General features: G+C 39.6%; 1 protein-coding gene across 4 annotated transcripts in view; it reads left to right on the top strand.

Moving 5' to 3' along the window:
* kcnq5a (potassium voltage-gated channel, KQT-like subfamily, member 5a) overlaps nt 1-19,717 on the top strand; it is a 116,050-nt gene that overhangs the window by 91,921 nt on the left and 4,412 nt on the right. The window contains exons 8-15 of one of the 4 annotated variants that reach the window (XM_084948571.1): nt 342-436; nt 2,331-2,357; nt 8,829-8,882; nt 10,982-11,223; nt 12,445-12,553; nt 16,598-16,729; nt 16,990-17,106; nt 18,750-18,854. In XM_084948571.1, coding sequence (XP_084804697.1) covers nt 342-436; nt 2,331-2,357; nt 8,829-8,882; nt 10,982-11,223; nt 12,445-12,553; nt 16,598-16,729; nt 16,990-17,106; nt 18,750-18,854 — 881 coding nt within the window. Of the gene's footprint in view, nt 1-18; nt 208-341; nt 437-2,330; nt 2,358-8,828; nt 8,883-10,981; nt 11,224-12,444; nt 12,554-16,597; nt 16,730-16,989; nt 17,107-18,749; nt 18,855-19,717 lie in introns of all 4 variants that reach the window. The other 3 variants (XM_084948568.1, XM_084948570.1, XM_084948567.1) reach the window with 3 other exon arrangements.

Below are 19,717 nucleotides of genomic sequence, written 5' to 3'. Positions count from 1 at the left end.
TGCTCCTCCCCCACCCAGGCAGCTTGGCGTATGTACTCCACCGACGGTGCTCGTCCCTACCTCAGAGCCACCTGGCACCACTACCAAAGCGCTCTCCCCCCCCTCAGGCATGTATCCCCTCCACCAGCACCACCACCATCACTGCCCCACCTCCCTTCAACATCCCCCAACCGCACCGCATCAACACTCCCCCCGAAAACTAATCAGGTTTTTCTTTTTCCCTCCTCACTTTTCTTCTCTCACTTCCTACCCAACCTATATGATCCTCCCTCACCCCTTTTTTGCTCCGTTTATTGTTCGATTTATCATTACTTTATTTATCCTGTTGACTCTGCACGTAGTGTGTCTGGCGTAGTTATGCTGCTGATGAGAACTCGGTTTCCATTGCTACCTGGAAGCCTCATTTGAAGGCGTTGCATACCTGCAGCCCCGCCAAGTAGGTAACAACTTACAGACTTACAATCATGGCCTCTGCTGCTCAGCCCTCCTTCTCATCTTTTCCTCCTCACCTGGTGTGTGTTCACCTTCTCTGGTGTAACCTCGGCTGCTGTTTCATTGCATAACTCATTGTTATGAATCATTGTAACATTCTTTTTTCATAAGCATACCAAACTCTGGAATGTTTTGCTGATGGCATAACTTTCACTATCCTCAGATTCACACATAAGATTTGTCAAATCTTATGTGTGCAACATACATGGTTGCTGATGACAACAATCATCAGACAACAATTTGTCTGATGATTGTGTACATTTTGTAAATATTTAGTGCTGAAAATGCCTGCCAGACAGGTTAAAAGAAAATGCAGGCAAAGGTCATTTCAACATTAAAAAGAAAGAAAGTACTTTTTTAAATTTTTAGACTGTAGCACAAATTTAAAAGATGCCAAAGATTATGAGATCCCATTAATTCAAATTCTAGCTGACTTGATGTTTAAGGAAACCCTGAATTCAGCTTGGGTAAAATTAGCACATTACTTTCAGCAAAGTCAGACAGAATTATTGAGCTGGCATGGATATGAGTGAGTTTTGCGATGTACTAATATTTGTTTTGTCCTGCATTTTTGAAGCTGTGCCAGTATACAACCAGTCTTGTGGGAAAAAAGGTTCCACACAACTGTATGCAATCCTGTTAAAAAAAGAAGTACACCCCATGATTCAGAGAACCACCTTCAGAAACAGTAACTTAAGTTAATAATTTTATATTCACATCTGCCTCTCACATGTTTTTCAGAATTTTTCAGTTTGTGGGCATTTGTTTAAAAATCCTTGAGGTGACAGTTGTTGGGATTTGGCGCTATGTGAATTGAATTGAATCGTTCATTCATGTTGAAGTGTGGACTTTGACTGCAACACCTTGATTGTTTTCTTTTTCATAGATTTACTTTGTGCTTGACATCATTGCACTGGTGCATGACCCAGTTTAGGCCAAGCTTTATCTGTCAGACAGATATCCTCATGTTTCACTCAAGAATACTTTGGTATACTTTATGGTCAACTCAATGAGTGCAAGTTGCCATGGTCACTATCATGCTTGACAGTTGGTACGACGTATTTGTGGTAATATGCTGTTTGATTATTGCAAACATGGCACTTCGCATTATGGCCAAACATCTCCACTTTAGCCATGTCTTTCCAAATTAAATTGTTTAAGTCTTTTGGTTTGTTAAGATGCAACTTTGCAAAGCTAAACCATGGTGTTGTAATGTTTCCAGAGAGAAGAGGCTTATAAGCCATAGATTTTTACCTGTGTTTTTGTAACTTAACATGCTTACTGAGGCCTGTAGAGTCTGACATGTAGCTCTTTTTTGTGCGTATTTTTGCTGGTTATTGCAGGGTCTAACTCTGCGCTGAATTTGCTTTGAAATCTACTCTTGAGAAGATTGTGGCATTGTGTTAACACGCAGCTGAATGATCAGGAAACTGCCAACATTCTTCTTTTACAGAGGTGGTCACACTTACTGATGATCAGTTAGTCACGTGCATTTGATCAACAGCACCTGGCTGCTACTTATCCTCTTAGTTCCTATAGAAGCAGTGAGGGTGTACTTTGTTTTTTCACAGGACTTCATAGAGTCCTAAAAAACCATGACTGTACTTTTCTGATTTCCGTGTCTATCCTTTACCTAACATTTAGCCTTATGGTGCATGGCTGCTTGCATGTGATGAAAGTAATTAAACCCATTGGACTCACGTTTATTTCCTTTTGCCTCCTTTTGGCTTGATGCTTCCCATATCCATTAATGGCAACATCTTTACAATCCTCATTTAATCTGCTGGGTTACTGATTTCTCTCCCTTTTTCTCCTCTTTTCCCCACTAACCCTTAAAGGAAAGAGCAGGGCGAGGCTACTTACAGGTTTGTATGACTCTCAGCTCATACTGACAAAGACACAAACACGTAAACAACTTAACATGTGATACAATTGTTCGATTATTTAGACGATTGTTTAATGACTTACACATGTTACAGACTGTGATTTCTGCTCTTATCTGGATTGGCTGGTTGTTTACTCCAGTTTTAGTTCATTTATAATTTGATTGTGTTGACAAATAAGAAATGGATGGGTTTTTTTTGTTTAGTGACATTTATTGCAGATTGCAGCTGACATCAAAGGGCAGAGACAAAAGGCTTAGTTTCTTGGTTTCTTTATTGATTTATGGAATGACTGAACCCTTATTTGCACTCGCATTACTTAACAGAATCTAGCCATAGTTTTGATTTGACATATGCTAAATGTACAATATATTGCCCAGATGAATTGGAGAGGAGAAAAAAGGTTCAAAAAGAGAGAGGCTGTGCTGCAGTGTTATGATACAACATAAAAAGGGTAATGAGCAATAGTGGACAGTTAATGATTATCAAGGCTGATTTGTTCTGATAAAAGAAAACCAGATGTGCAGTGTCACCCTTTACTTATTTTCACTGTTAGGAAATTCTGCTAATATATTGCAGTTCATTGATTTGAACTAAAACAGTGACATAATTAAGAGGTCACAAATGAGACTAACACTCAACCCAACAACAGACACTGAAATTCCTCAGGACCCAGGCGATATACTTAGCAAATCTGAAATAGACTGAATGACAGGTTCGAAACACACACACACTCTTGTTTTCATTTCTTAGTCGAGACATCTTATTGCCATAATGCTTTCCCTACCTGCATACCCTAACCATCAGAAATGAATGCCTAACTCTAACCTAAACATAACCTAATTGTAACCCTAACACTACAGTTTTTCTCAAATGCTAAAACACATTTCACAAACGTTTCCACCATGTTCCTCAATGTCTAAACACAACACCCTTTTCTAAAGCTACATAAACACAACCACACCTTCCCACTGCAAAACTCAAACTTTCACACCAAAAGAGCAGCTTGAAGCTTTCAAAAATGTAAACACTATACACGTCATTACACACTACAGCAAAACAATTGAAAACACAATGCTCAATTTGTGAGGTTCTTTGTTTCATAACTGCCAATGCATATTTTTTGAAACCATACAGTAACGGATCGTCGTAGATCTCTGCAGAGGATTAGGCATTTAGATTTGTGAGTTTCATATGAAGAGTATAAATCTATAGAAAATCCTGCATGTACGTACACTACTGTAACACAACTCAATGCAAAAACAGAATCTATTGCACACAACAGTACTCTTGAAAACATGATCAGGGTGTGAAGTTTTTTTATTTACGTTATTCACACCACAATCACTGTGTGGCATCATGTCGCTGAGCTGCATCGGGCCACATCACCTCATCCACATCGCAGGCTATATTGTCTCTTGCCAGGCACCGTGGTAAAAAAGGCCTGGAATGGCGAATCCATCCTTGGAAGGCCTCCGCTGGGATGCCAACACAGGCCAGCTCCATTGCCCTTAGGAGGTTCTCTCTTGTGTATAGTTGTCTGTCATAAACCTTCCATCTCCACGATGAGAAGAACTCCTCTATAGGGTTCAGGAAAGGGGAGTAGGGTGGCAGACAGACGTTTAAAAAGTGGTCACTGTTGGTGGTGAACCACTCTCTGATTTGGTTTGTTCTGTGGAAGCGGACATTGTCCCAAATAATCACATAAATGTGATGTGCGGGCCCAGGATGGTGTTGTTGGCGGTCCAGGAGGATGTCTTTTAGCTCCTCTAGGAAGGTGAGGAGACGTTGGGTGTTGTAAGACCCAAGGACAGCATGCCGGTGGACAAGCCCCTCCAAACCCATGGCCGCACAAAGGGTAATATTACTCCCCCGCTGGCCAGGGACCTCAGTGATGGCTCTTTGGCCAATGATGTTACGGCCTCTTTGCCTTCGTTTCTGCAGGTTGAAGCCAGCCTCATCCAGGAAGAGGTACTCATGAGGTCTGGCCATCGCGTCCAACTGTAATATCCTCTGTGAAAATGTGAAAGTGCACAGGTGTTCAGAACAACAGTCAATCAGGTAGCACAGTATTGTCCAGAAGTAATGTAGGCCACTGAGCAACACAGTATGTCCACTAACTGTACTGTGGACATGGATGTATACGTACTTGCACATACTCGTAACGTTGTTCTATGTGTCGCGCAGAGTTGCGCTCAAAGGGAACCCTGTAGACCCGTTTCATCCTCATCTGTTGGCACCGGAGAACTCGGTCTATTGTGGACACGCTGACAGCATCAATGTTCTCAAAGTTTACATTATCTGCAATGACTGTCTCTGATCTCTCGGAGTCTAATGCAGTTGTTCTCACGGACCATATCTGCAATGAGGGTTTCTTGTGCCGCTGTGAATATGGCAACCCTCCCACCTCTATGTGGCATCTTTTCAGCTCTAAAGAAAGAAACATGTGTTGTCAATTGACTGATTTATATGTAAAACTACATGTAAAGTAACAGACCACTTTCACAGGCCTGTAAAACTGTAGTGTGACAAAGAAAGCAATAGCGTACTATACCTGTTGTGTTGTCTAAATGCCTTGATAATGGTGGCCACGGTGAACCTACTCAGGTTTGGATGTACTCTTCGTCCCGCTTCAGCCATTGTCATGCCATGGCCAATGACATAATCAATTACTGTTGCTCGCATATCATCTGTTATGATGGTGCGAGGTTGTCTTCTTCTCCCACCTGGACCTTCTCCTCTCTCTTGTTGGCCTCCTTCTCTTCCTCCTCTACTCCGAACTCCTCTTCTTCTTAGGCCTTCACCTCTTCCTCCTCTGATCTCAACCCCTCTTCCTCTTTGGCCTGCAGCTCTTCTCCTTCCGCACGCTCGAATGCCTTCATCCATTGTGATTGTTTGGCATCTTCACCAAACTATGCTTTTATAGGTGGGGTCACATCATTAGCAACAGGTGTCTTCAATTTTGAGTCGTTGTGTGTAGTGACTGACGCCAGGTGTGTTCCCTGTGTTCAAAGATTGGTGACTGTGGCAAGCATTTTGCATCACATGGGCTTTCATTTGAGAATATGAGCAGAGTTGTTTTGCAACATGTGTTTTAGCAAGGAAAAATGTGTTTAGATTTATGAGTACAGAGGGTTGTGTTTTGTGAATTGTGTCTTCATGTGACATGTGTTTATGGTACTGGAATATGGTGGCTACATTTAGTAAATGTGTTTAGACTACTGGTCATTTGGGTTACAGGATTGGCTTTTGTGTTTTAACATTTGAGAAAAACTGTAATGTAGGTCTTTGTGTCGCGCAGAGTTGCGCTCAAAGGGAACTCATCCGCATCTTTTGGCACCAGAGAACTCTGTCTATTGTGGCCAAGCTGACATCGTCAATGCTCTCAAAGTTGACATTATCGGCAATGACTTTGTCTCTGATCTCCCAGAGTCTGATGAGGTTGTTCCCACGAACCATATCCACAATGAGGGTTTCTTGTGCCGCTGTAAATATGGCAACCTTCCCACCTCTATGTGGCATTTTTTCAACTCTAAAGAAAGAAACATGTGTTGTCAATTGACACGTGTTACAATACAGTCACAACTGATTTGGAACCAATAGACTACTTTCACAGGTTTGTAAAACTGTATTGTGACAAAGAAAGCAATCGAGTACAATACCTGTTGTGTTGTCTGAATGCCCTGATAATGGTGGCCACGGTGAACCTACTCAGGTTTGGACGGACTCTTAGTCCTGCTTCAGCCATGGACAATGACATGGTCAATGACTGTTGCTCACATCTCGTCCGTAATGATGGTGCAAGGTTGTCTTGCTCTCCCTCCTGGACCTTCTCCTCTCCCATGTTGGCCTCCTCCTCTGCCTCGTTGGCCTGCTCCTCTTCTTCCAGGGCCAGCTCTTCTCCCTCCTCTGCATCGAATTCCTCTTCCCCTGACTCTGCCTTCATCCATTGTGTTTGTTTGGAATCTTCAGCATACTGTGCACTCTGAACTTGCTTTTATACATGTGGTCACAGCATTAGCAACAGGTGTCTTCAATTTTGAGTCGTTGTGTGTAATGAATGACGCCAGGTGTGTTCATTGTGTTCAAATATTGCTGACTGTGGCAAGCATGTTGCATCACATGAGCTTTCATTTGAGAATATGAGCAGAGTTATTTTGCAACTTGTGTTTTAGCAAGGAAAGATGTGTTTAGATTTATGACAACGGAGGATTGTGTTCTGTGACTTGTGTCTTCATGTGACATGTGTTTATGATATTGGTAAATGATGGCTAGATTTAGTAAATGTGTTTAGACAACTGGTCATTTGGTTTAGAGGATTTTGTGTTTTAGCATTTGAGAAAAACTGTAAAACCACATTTTGAGTCTCAAAAATGCCTTCAAACTCATGGGGACGTGCATTTTGTCCCCATAAGGGACTGTTGGTCCCCACAAGTGTAGTAGTATTCAAGTTTTGGTCCCCATAAAGATATGTAAACATGGTACACACACACACACACACACATGCAGACATGCAGGCACACATATAGTGCAGAGACTGCAGAATTTAAAAGTCAGGTAGGCAGAAGTATGGTGATGGAGACAATTATGCTTATTTTTTAATTATGAGCAATTGCTCAGCAAACAAGTGCTACTTTCAAACAATCTTGTGAAACGACAGAATGCTTTTTATTTCATTTTTTTTTACCTCAATTTTCTATCTCAGTTCATAAACAGTGATGGTGATTGTCTTTGCCGTGTGTCTGCGTGCATGCGCGTGTGTGTGTGTGTGTGTGTGTGTGTGTGTGTGTGTGTGTGTGTTTGTGTGCATATGAACGCACACCCTTCTTCAAACACAGGAGCCTGTACCATGTCTGTACCATGACGCACATTTTCCATTGGGATTGTATTTATATAACTCATCAAACACAAGTCTAGAAGAGACAGACCAAAGTTGAAAAAGAGGGAGGAGAGGGGAGATAGAGGATTTCAGAGAGGGGAAAAAGACAGAGAAAGATTTGTGAGTTTAATTATGCTAGTATAATTTTTACAGTGCAGCACTTCTTTGGCAACATTTGGGGACCTTATGTTGAGACAGCAGCTTTTTAAGGCATTTAAACTTAAAACACCACCACACATAAGTGTATAAAAAAACAGTTTACACTCTCAGTCAAACACACAAGCAAATGTGCTTCTCATCCTTAAACAAAATAGCATTTAATTAGGCTTTGTTGCTTTCACTACAACATTAATTCCCCAGAAATCCTTCTGTTTAAAAGACTGTGTTTAATTAGGTTTTCCTTTCTTAGAAACAATTTACACTCGTTTAATCATAATTATGCACACTTTTATGACACTGCTTCTCTTCTAAATGTTCTCCTCCACCAAGGGAACTCATAACACTCTCTGTTATTAGTGGTTTTTCAGACTGCCAACTGTGGCTGTTTGGCAGCGGTAGGTGCCGTGGTAAACGGCTGGTGGTTTTTGTTTAAGCAGACTTGTAAACACCAGCAGTAGTAAACATTAGGCGCACCACAAAGTGTTACAGCGGGCATCATGCTGAGCGTAAGTGTGCTGGATATTGGCAGTGAAAAGAAACATGAAATAAAGATTAACGGGGGTTTAATCGTTAGGTTATGTGTATAGACAGGTGTGTGTGTGTGTGTGTGTGTGTGTGTGTGTGTGTGTGTGTGTGTGTGTGTGTGTGTGTGTGTGTGTGTGTGTGTGTTTATACCTCCATGTGCAGTGAAGTATAACTCAATCCCACTGATAGTAGTAGGTAGACTTCCAAAGAGATCTTCTTTTTTCTAACATTTCCTTTGACTATTTTTAACCAGAGAACTATTTCTCATCATTTAAGTGTGAAATTATATCTCTAGCCGACTCACCTCCTTCCTGATAGGAAAACATTTCTTTGCGATGACACTGTTCATGTGAAAATATTTATTTATTCCACAACACTATTGAAAAACCAGCATTCACTTCAAACTGGGCCAAATAAACTGGCGAGCATGGCAGCTTTTAATTTAAAGTTTTAGACAAGAGAGGAGAGGAGACAGAACATATGGATTTGGTTTGCTTGTATTGGATGCAGTATTTGCACATAGATTCAGTTGGACATACTTTGTACTAATAAACTGTCAGTTTAAATTCTGATAATGTCCAGTCTGACTCCAGCTCTGCAGCTCAGGGATCCAACAACAATGGCACCGACAGGAAATTTGTTGGATTTGTACTGTAAATATGTTTGTCTTCCCAAAAGTGAGGGAAAACTGAGTTCAGGTGGTTATACCCATTCCCATCCCTCTTTGAATTATATCCCCTGCCCCTGTGTTTGCTGTGCATCAATATTGACTGTAGAGAATTTCTCCACTGTGAGCTGAAATCTGCTCCAGTTTTAATATCCTCCCTTATTTATCCCTTTCTTCTCCATCCCTTTCCCTCCATTCCATTCATCTGTCCCTTGTGCTCTAGTAAGGGTCTAAGTAATGGAAGGCTCTTCAGAAGGTATTCTCGGAAATATAGGAGGTACCTACAGTACTACCCAGCATCCTCTCTGCCCTGCCCTTAGCCCTTAGAGTAACTTGTGAGAATGAAAGACTAATGGCATGGAGGAGAACAAAGAGAACCCCACTTAACTGCCTTCTTACAGTGCTTCCTTACCCGGTTATTTTTTTATCCCATAAAGGAATTTGTCTCTTTGACTATTGCTGCCTGCTGCCTGTCTATCCCAAACAAGTCTTTGTTACTGCATTAAAAATTAAAGGGAATTCCATCTAAAGTCATTGCAGAAGTAGACTTTGTTTTACAAGGTACTATTTTCAAAAGCAATACCAATTAATTTTTTCCTTAATACGATTAAGGAAAAAATTGCAGCAGTAAACAAATTGCATGTTGAAACCCTTTTTGTTCTTAAAAGGATTCAATAAACTGACATTATGGCATGCTGCTTGTCACGACTCTTTCCTAATTTGATTTCATTTAATTGCAAATTATGGATATTTATACTAGTTTCTCAGGGAGACACTTTAATAACATAAGGAAATCATGGATCTGGGCTTGTTGTCCTAAATTATCCCTCAACAGCATATATGTAGCTCTTCTATATTTACTGTTAACGTCACTGTTACATTACTGCTGTGCCTCCCATTTAAATCATTATGCAAATCAATGATGGAAACTATGATAACACAAAAAGATCTATTTCTCTCCAACTATTTGTCTCAGTCCACAATATTTTTATTTCTGTTTATTAATAACAGTACGTGTACAATATCGCATCGTTACTGTATTGCTCAATGATAATTTATAGTTTTAGCTTGTGCATTGCAGCACTGAATTGTGTTGCTACACAAGTAAGAGAAAGGAATGGTAATATTGCACAGGTCTGTAAGTTTCAAGAAACAATAGTAGATAAATTGGTAAATTGATCACTGAATCTCAGGTGAGATACTGTGGTCTGAACAAAAAGATGATTTTTTGGCATGGAAATTGTGCTGGAGCTTTGCATCTCTCTCATCGATCTGCTGCATTGCATGCTGATCAATTTGCCCAAGCAGCATACAGTAATAGTTTGCTGCAGTGCATCGCATTGATTTTGAACTTTCTGCATACCCAGCAGCCCCTTAAAGGTTTCCAAAGATGTGAACATTATGTCATGAATTTCATTTTTGTTTGTCATTTTTAAATGTTTGTGATATCATTAGGTATTTATTTAGCCCGACAAAAATTGGGGTGATAGAGGAAGACCAAGTTTGTTTGATTTAATAGAAATAAAAGTGCATATGTGATCATAAATAACTACATTAAACAGAAGTTATATGCTACAAAAAAGAGTAAAACCACATTAATGATTAACCTTTTGATACTGGTTTCAGTAGACTTACCTGCGACTATTAATTACCATGCTGGAAGCGATTTGGCAACAACATTCGTCTTAAAAAATCGTGTTCTTTTTGCAAGTAAAGAAAAAAAAAAATCTAAATTAAGATTTTGTCCAAAAACATAAAAGATCAAGCACCATCTAGAAATTTTAGAGGCTTTTTCTCAATAATGGTGTCATTTGTTTAATGTTGATTAAAAATGAACGTGGTGATGACAGTAATGTTACTATGCTTCAGCTGCGAATGACGATTACAACACCTCAGGATCACTGAGGGTTTGTTTTTGGTGGCTTGGTAGGCAGTCTGGCACTGTTCTAGTGTTTTGGGCATGTCAGTTGGATGGATGATGTTTGGTCTAAAGGAAAAGACAGAACAGTGCCCTTTGTCTGAGCTCTGAACTCTTCTCACTCTCTGAGGGGAAATAGGTGTTGACAGCATCCCCTTTTTGTCTCTCTCCTAGTGTCTCTCTCTGAACCCCAATCTGTGTCACACATAAGCTCTTTCTTTGTCACTTCAATCCTTAACTCACATTCTTCACTTTTTCCTCTCTATATCTGATCATTCTTTCTGTCCCTCCTACCCCCCTCCCTCCCCCGTGTCTTTTCACTCTCGCATCTTTCCTACTTTCCTACTATATTACCTCTTTCCTTTCTACTGGTATGAATGTTTCTCACCATATCCGCTGTCATCTTCTCTGCTCCTCTTCTATTTTCTCTCTCTCTTGTCTTCTCTCCCTCCATGCAGTCAGAAGTTGAGCTTTAAAGAACGGGTCCGCATGGCGAGCCCTCGTGGTCAGAGTATGAAGAGCCGGCAGACGTCCATGAATGACCGCCAACGCTGTTCCCCTGGCAACGAGATGGTGGGCAGCACAGAACTGATGGGCGGCAGCCCTGCCAAAGTGCAGAAGAGCTGGAGCTTCAATGATCGGACCCGGTTTAGGCCGTCTCTGAGGTTGAAGAGCCAGCCTCGTACAGCTGTCCCAGATGGTGAGCTTGTAATGTTACTGTAACCAACCAAACCAACATCTGACAAATGACACTTTCAGAGAAATATGGAACAAATATGGGAGTATACGTAAAATGCCCTGTGGAGTTACACCTTTCAAGACATTACCTTAAATATAACCCAAAAAAGTTAAGTAAAATAAATTCAACAGTATTGTAGCACTTTGGAAACCCAGTTATCTTACACCTAAATTTGTGAAGTAGTTCGAGATATGTTTTGGATCACTGCCCTGCCTCCTTTCAGGTTCAGTCTTTTGACTGACTGCGTGACACTTGCACTCAGACTTATATGATTAGAAGAGATTTAGTGGAATCCATTCTTCCAAGTTTCTATGCCATCTTTCCTGTGCCAAGGTTGTTCATTTCCTCAAACAAACCTTTTGCCCTGTGGTTAATTATAGTTTGGTAAAAATTTGGTTGAGGAAATCCATACATTACAATTCATTGTTAATATAGCTGATTATTTGTTATTGCTATGTCCAGTTTAATTTGTTGTCATTTTTTGCCAATTTTATGTTGCCAACTTCGTGGTAACAATTTATGATGGTCGCATCCTGTTCTAACAAGCAGAGCAAAGCAAAGTCCATAAAGACATGGATGAGTGAGTTTGGTGTGGAAGAACTTGGCTGGCCTGCACAGAGTCCTGACCACAACCTGACTGAATTACAAGCCAGGGTTTCTCATCCACCCACACCCAAGTTTGTGAATGTGATAGCTCGAGATCAAAGCAGCATAGCAGCTTCAAATTTATACCACAGGTGTATCTATTAAAAATCTTGGACAAGTTCGAATCTCAGTGACCTTGACCTTTAGATTAAGTTCAGAGGTCAAGTTTTCTGAAAATCTTGTGAATGCTATAACTTGAGGTTCCATAGAATTTTGAAATTGATGATTTTATAATGCTTATTTAGTCATCTTCGGGTCCACATCTCCCACTCTAATTGTTATCGGTAGTATCAAGGATATACACCCTCCTCTTCCATCTTCCATCGCAGAGGTGGCAAAAATATGTCAGTTTCTTTGTTCCTGTCTTAAATATCCCAAACACAATATAAATTTTCACCTCCTAAAAGTCAAAATAGTATCATTTGGAAACATTCTCACAGACTCTTTTCTCTTCCAGCCAGGTTTTTGAGTTTTAAGACTGCAAATGCTTTCAACAGAGCAACATTTATTGATGACTCAACACTCTGTTTCTTTCAGTGGACACAGGCATGACCACAGAGGAATCCTTTGATGAGCGAGGGTGCCACTGCGATGTTACTGTGGAGGATCTATCAGCACCTCTCAAGGCTGTCATCAGAGCTGTTAGGTGAGGTCCTGCCCCAAATAAACTTTATGAGTGCCTTATGATGTAATCAAAATCATCCCCAAATCACCAAACTGCTTGAAGACTTTGGGCGAGCAATTCTCTTTTGAAGAAGAAAGAACCAGCAAAAACACATTCAGATGCTAATATGCAGTCACACTCAAGAAGATTTTATTGAATTTTCTTACAATGTCGAAAATAGGGAGTACTATTACGAAAATAACACAGATGGGGAGGTCACTTCTGCAGTTTGCTTTCCAAAATCGTGCTTTTATCCATTATCCTCTTCACTCACATTAGGTGCCAAAACTCAGTCATGTCTCACTTTTCACAGCTTTTGTTTTCATTTGTTGTTTAACACTTTAGATATATAATTGCTTTTTAGAGAACTGGATGGCAAGATTGATAAAATAAATCACATATTTTGGTAAATATGAAGATGATAACTCCCGAGCTCTACCCACTTGTTGTCTTGCTGTCTAGTAAAAAAATGGCAACAAAATTACAATTTCAAATTTAGGCCTTTTTTAAAAGCAGTGCACAAACCATCTGTGGTGTCAGGTGGGCTACATTTATCTTCTCTCTATCATACACTCTTAACACTGAAACTACAACTCCTATTTCTAAGCTCTAGTTCAAAGCAGCAATAATGGAAACATCATTTTGTTGGGGGTAGGAGATTGTAGGGATGTTGCACGTCGCATATTTGGATCCTTGGGTATAATATAATTCCATTTTTTGAGATGTCTTTGTGCCTCTGCAGTATACATGAGTCTTAGTGTGTTAGAATCAGCTGTGTCAGTGTCACCATAGATAATGGTCCTTACAAAGTCAGGATTAGGAGGCTGGAGCAGTGACAGCTGCATAAATCACATGTTTGTAAGGAAAGAAGATCTCGCAGATTTCCTTTTGGGACCTTTGTGCTTTTCTCTTTAGCTTTTTCTTACATGTTACTTTCACTGTCGCCTGTTGGTTAGGCTTAGGCACTGAAAACTAAATTCAGTAAAAGATTGGGGTTTGGTTTAAAATATGCTCCTGGCAAACCTGCTGATGAGTTGGGAGTGACAGCCCCATCTCACTAATGCCATAAGAGCACAACCCACCAAAAGGACACCTTCTGACTTAATGAGCCACGTCAGCAGCTTTTAACAAAACAGCCTTAATTGATGCCTTTGGGGATGAGAACGGTCTGAACCAGTTCAACAAAACCATGAAACTCTGATTAGTCTAATATTTGCACTTTAAAGAGCAGCCAAAAGTCAAATAGCCAGCTAAATTACAGGCTGCAATATATTATACCAGTGGTTCTTAAACTGTGGGGCGTAGAGCCTTTGGTTGGTTGCAGAACCTCTGCAGGTGGGGAACAGAAAACCAGGTGAAAAATAGGAAGTCAAATATAAGTGAAGAGAAAATGCAATTTATAACTGCCAGTTAACTTAACCAGCAGAGAAGCTGAGGGAAGCTGGTAGCTGGAGAGAAGCAGTGCAGGTACAAGGACAACATGCAAAGATCTAACCCTGTGCCAAATAATTCTGAAGCACTAGAAAATAAATCAGAAAGTCTAAACCTAACAGAAATATTTGATTAAACTACGAATAGAGCAGAACGCTGAAACTCTTCATATACTACCACATGCACTTCAAAGACCCGCCAGCAGACCAACAGTCAACTAATTAGTAGACTTCAGAATATTACACCAGTAGTTCTCAGAAGCAGGCATAGGAAAAAATCAAGTTCAAATTGAATGTTAAGCAATTTCAGGGAAAATCAACTAGTGGGGATTTGGCGATGCTATTTGGCTGACCCTTACTTAAGCTGTATTTTTTTTTTTTTTTTGCTGTTGATGAAAAAGTGGCAAATGAGCTCTTTTTGGCTTCTGAAGCAAGACATGCCAGAAAATGTTCCTGCAGTTTCTTGCACAGAAGCACCAAGTTTCCAAAGTCTACACTTGGTGTGTAACAAGCTGCTGGTGCTGAAACTGTAACGGTAATAATAACTAAAATTAAAGAGGATGATGTTATTAGTATTTTTCTTTGCTAAATGTTAAATTGTACTAATTTTAACAATTATGCAAGTGAGAATATTTTCCAAAATGCTAAATTAGTCCTTTTAATCAGACTAACTAAAGTGTTTGTACTAATAATAAAACCCATTATTTATAATTGGTTATAAAGGATGATGGTTTATTGAAATGAAGTTTGAGATTACCCTTTATCAGCAATCCAACTAAACTGTTGAGTAGATTTATTGTCTACTTTTACATATATGTCCCGCATGTTGGAACTAATAATACTCCTATTGATCACATATTTATTTTTTATTTTAGTAGTTTTACCTCTCCTGTGCTCTCTAAAGTCAAGAGTTTCTTCCCAATCAACTGGTAATGTGACTGCTATAGTGCATGAATATAGTGCGTAGATGTGTTCTAGCGGAGCCTGCTCTCTTACACTGGCACCGGCACCCTGTGAACAAGTGTTTATCCTACTGGCACCAGATGACTCTCTCACTCCACCGCTTCTTCTCACCTTTTTTCATTGTGCAAATGTCTAATTTCATATATGAATGAAGTATTTTTTTTTAAAAATGGCCTACTTAGCTGTAGTTTCTATATTTTTCTATGGTTTACTAAGAATTAAAATTTTGCTGCCTCAATTTTATAGATCATAAATTTGATTGTTTCCATATAATAAAGAGACAGATTGTTGACGAGGTAAAAACTGGATAAATTCAGCATTTAAAAACCATTAAAATAATTTACATTTATCAGCTTTTTAAGGCAGGGGTTCAATAATGGTTCAGTAATAAAAAGACAATGAATCATGTGTGAAAACCTGAAACCCCTGGCATGCCCTTAATAGAAGCTCTGAATTATTGATACAAGATAAAAAGCCAAGTTATGATTTTCAGTTTTCCATCTTCAAATAGTTGTTGCCACTGCTAGTATCCCTACATTTTGTTCCATGCTTTTTTGTTTGTTTGTTTGTTTTCTTCTGTTCAGTTGTCATCTTTATATAGAATTATGGAAAAATAAGCACATGCACTTAATATAAATGGTTAAAGGGGTTGTAGGTAATAGAACCTCACATTTGTTTCTCCAGGCATTTGCTATAAGTTTGTTTATGCATTTCTGAGGTATCTTACAATTGATCTTAAACTCAATTGTATTCTTTCTATGTCAGATTTTTCATTTACCAGATTTTATCATTGTGGCCTAATGGAGAGTAGTCAGTTATGTAACAGTTTGAGTGGAATCTTTTTGTAATCCACTCTTTAAGCGAATGAAATCAGTCTGTCAACCTTTTGATAGTTCAGTAACAGTATCCACTCAATCATTCTTTTATCTGATCTGGATTATTGTCAAGTTTAGGGGTTTACATACAAAGACTTTATATCATCCTTTTGTATACTGAAGCTTATTAAACCCCTCTATCACCATCATCACCTCTTTCTAGATCTACATACAGATAAACTCCCATCTACGAGCTATGCTGCTGCCACCTAACCCTGGCTGGTCTGCACACTCAGCAGGCCATTCTCCATGGGCAGCCAGATCCCAAGGTTTTCCCAGGGTGTCGGGTTGAGGGCTGGAGACCCCCTCCTCTGTCAGGGTTGTTATTACACAGGGTCATCTGTCACTGCTGCTTCCATTTAGGCAGTGAGAAAAATAGGCAGTGGGAAACTACCAGAAACCACTGGGGACTCTAAATGAACCAAGAGGCATAGATCTCCTTACCTGGATCAATATTATTACTCAGCAGCGGCTCTGTTCACCAAATAAAAGGAGAAAGAAAATTACACTCAGGTTTCGCAAATTCACCATTATGCACTGGTTTTCCATCAGATACTTCAGAAAGTATTTGAAATTTTGTGTTATCTTTGTTACACTCCAAAAAGAAAAGATCAACAGTGAAGCACAAGAACCTCTCTGTAGGTTTTCTCAAACTTACTGCTGCCACCTAATGGTGGTGTTTAGTAATTACACCCTAGATTTCCCTTAAATTGACTCCCAGCAATCACTGTGTGTGTATTTGTCTTTTGCATGTATAGGATCATGAAGTTCCACGTAGCAAAGAAGAAGTTTAAGGAGACGCTGCGTCCGTATGATGTGAAGGACGTGATTGAGCAGTACTCTGCAGGTCACCTGGATATGCTCTGTCGCATCAAGAGCCTTCAGACCAGGTCAGGAAACGGCATGCACATTGATTGATATTGACAGATTTCTGTGTTCCTGCTTTCAAAATCAAGGAATTTATAGATGTATCAGTAACCTGAGCTGCTATGTGTTGATTTTGCTGCAATTCGAGCTAACGCTATAGGTTATATAGCACTTCACAGAAAATCATTATAAATTAACTTTAAACTTTAACATTCTTTTAAGTACATATTTCTTTTCCAAACTAAATACATATGTGTAGATGTGTGTTCCCTCTCTCTCCCAGACTAGACTCTGTAGTGGGTCCTCCTCCAAGGCCTTTGCGCAGCCGTGGGAAGACCTTTTCCTCTCCCTCCCTGCATTTATATTACAGCCAGACCAGCAGGAAACGGTCGACACCGGGGTTAGACACACCCCCTTTTCTGATCCTTCTGCCAAATGCTTCCCTACTAACTTTGCCAGCCAGTTTGAATTTGCATATGCTTAGATGTATTTGAACTAATTCAGCCAAATGTACAAATATAACTTACCTTAATACTTGAAGCAATTTTGGTGCAGTAATCATTTCACTGACTTAATAAGTGGACACATAGAAAACACAGGCCTTCTAGGTGAACAAGTCAAAATGGCATACGCATAGCTTCATGCCACACATTACTATGACCACCGTTATTCTTCAGCACAGACTGAAAAACTTTCTAGTATTTTCTTAAAGCAGTCTTCAGGAATAGTTTTCCAGGTTCTTGAAGGACATTACAAATCTCTTCTTTGGATGTTGGCTGCCTTTAGTTCTATTCTCTGTCCAGATGATCCCACAGTCTATGATGGTGCGTGGTTTTCTTTTCAGGTATGCTTTGACTACATTAGCAGTGCGTTTGGGATCATCGTCAAGCTGATGAACTGAGCCATTGCTTTCCGCATGGTATTGCACAGTGGATTAAAATCTGATGGTACTCATCTGCGTTTGTAATTCAGTTTTGATAAGATCCCCAACACCAGTGACTGAAATGCAGCCCCAAATCAAGACAGAGCCTCCACCATGTTATTTATAAATAGGTGTACAGTCAGTGTTTTCTTCTCTCCTGACCTCCTCAGTATAGACCGCTGACGATTTGAATCAAACTTTTCTCATTTGGATTCATCACTCAATAACACCAGTTCTTGCTTTCTGCCTGTTTCCCTTACTTAATTCAATTCAATTCAATTCAATTTTATTTATATAGCGCCAAATCACAACAAAAGTCGCCTCAAGGCGCTTCATAGATACAGAGAAAAACCCAACAATCATATGACCCCCTATGAGCAAGCACTTTGGCGACAGTGGGAAGGAAAAACTCCCTTTTAACAGGAAGAAACCTCCGGCAGAACCAGGCTCAGGGAGTGGCGGCCATCTGCTGCGACCGGTTGGGGTGAGAGAAGGAAGACAGGATAAAAGACATGCTGTGGAAGAGAGACAGAGGTTAATAACAGATATGATTCAATGCAGAGAGGTCTATTAATACATAGTGAGTGAGAAAGGTGACTGGAAAGGAAAAACTCACTTAGCAATGGCTTATTGACTACCACCCTTCTACTGAGATAGGTTTTGATGAGGCAACATCAAACAATAGCTGGATTAACTGAAGGGCTCGATGCAAATCTTGAGTTCTGTGTCAGGTCTTTGTACAGTTTTTTTTCCCTATTTGTTAATGATAGACATTTAAATGTTGTTCTTCTGCTGTAGATATGGTTTTAGGCCTACCGCTTCTTCTTTTGTCCTCTATCTGTCCAGTTTCCTTAATTGCAGGACACACTGCACAGCATGCTGAAACATGCCATGTTTTTGACTAAAAGCATTTTAGGAATCACCTTGTAGAGAAATACTATTTTTTGCCAGTCGAACTGTGTTTCAGTCAGCATTAGGCGGCTTAATAAACAAAAAATCATTCATTTGAAAATGCCATCCTTCACCTCTGTGTGTATCTGTTCATTTATGTACCTGTGCTTAAAGCTTCATGGTGTTAAGTCAGAGAGAAGTGCCTGATCCAGTCTTTTTCCTATCTCCAGACTGGCCAGTGCAGCAGGCTCTGGTCGCACCCAGCCAAGGAATATCTCCTCTCCTGCACTACACTATTATTACAGCAACCACATGAAGAAGCTTTCTGGCTCAGGGTTATTCTATTTCACTTAATTTAATTTTAGACTAAAATCCTGCCACATGCAGCCATAGCTGCTAATAAGTGCTATAGCAGTGGCAATCGGGTTACTGCGAGCAGATATAAAATATCTGAAATGTATTAACCTTCCCGCAGAACCAGATGGTTGGAGTTTACAGTAGAACATGTAGTTAATACCAGAAGGTTTTGACAATAACTGAAAGGCAAATTAAATTTCAGTACAATTCAATTCCTTATTTTAACCCAAAACTTGATGGTTTTAATATGTTAAACTCCATCCACATGGTAAGGTTTTTATTAACCGTGTCTGACACATAAATATTTGAAGTAAATGCAAACAAACCCAAACACAGCTGTCTGACATCACATTAGATCTCATCTGTATTTCCACACTTCATTCTTTCTCCTTTCATCAGAGAGTGGAAACATTATTGTATGTGAATGCTGCTGATTTGTATGCAGTTGTGTGCGGTTTGGATGTGCTTTTTATTTTTTCCTGAGTGAAAACAGGCACCTGTGCATTACTTTGGAACTCAAAGTATGAAAATTAACTTCACTAACTGAACATAATTAACTGTCAGAGAACAAAGACAACCATTTAATGAATACTCTGACATAATCTGACAGTAATTTAAATCAAGCACTGCAAGAAGCAGCTCACTCAGAGCTTTTGTTTTTTTTAAATTAAATATGGTTTATATTCTAAAAAATAAATAAATAAAACATGCAAACACAAACAAACTGCTACAAAATGTATTACATCCAATCCTAAAATTGAGTTTCCCATAGATTTTCCTCCTTTTTTTCCATAGTTGATTTTATACTATAACACTGATTCACTCAAGCCATGTGTGTTTT

This window comes from Perissodus microlepis, chromosome 13 (genome assembly GCF_051167445.1).
Source record: "Perissodus microlepis isolate ML-2025 ecotype Zambia chromosome 13, ASM5116744v1, whole genome shotgun sequence".
In the NCBI taxonomy this organism is placed as follows: domain Eukaryota; kingdom Metazoa; phylum Chordata; class Actinopteri; order Cichliformes; family Cichlidae; genus Perissodus; species Perissodus microlepis.
Note: the sequence above shows the minus strand (reverse complement) of the source record. Positions and strands in the feature narration are given on the sequence as shown.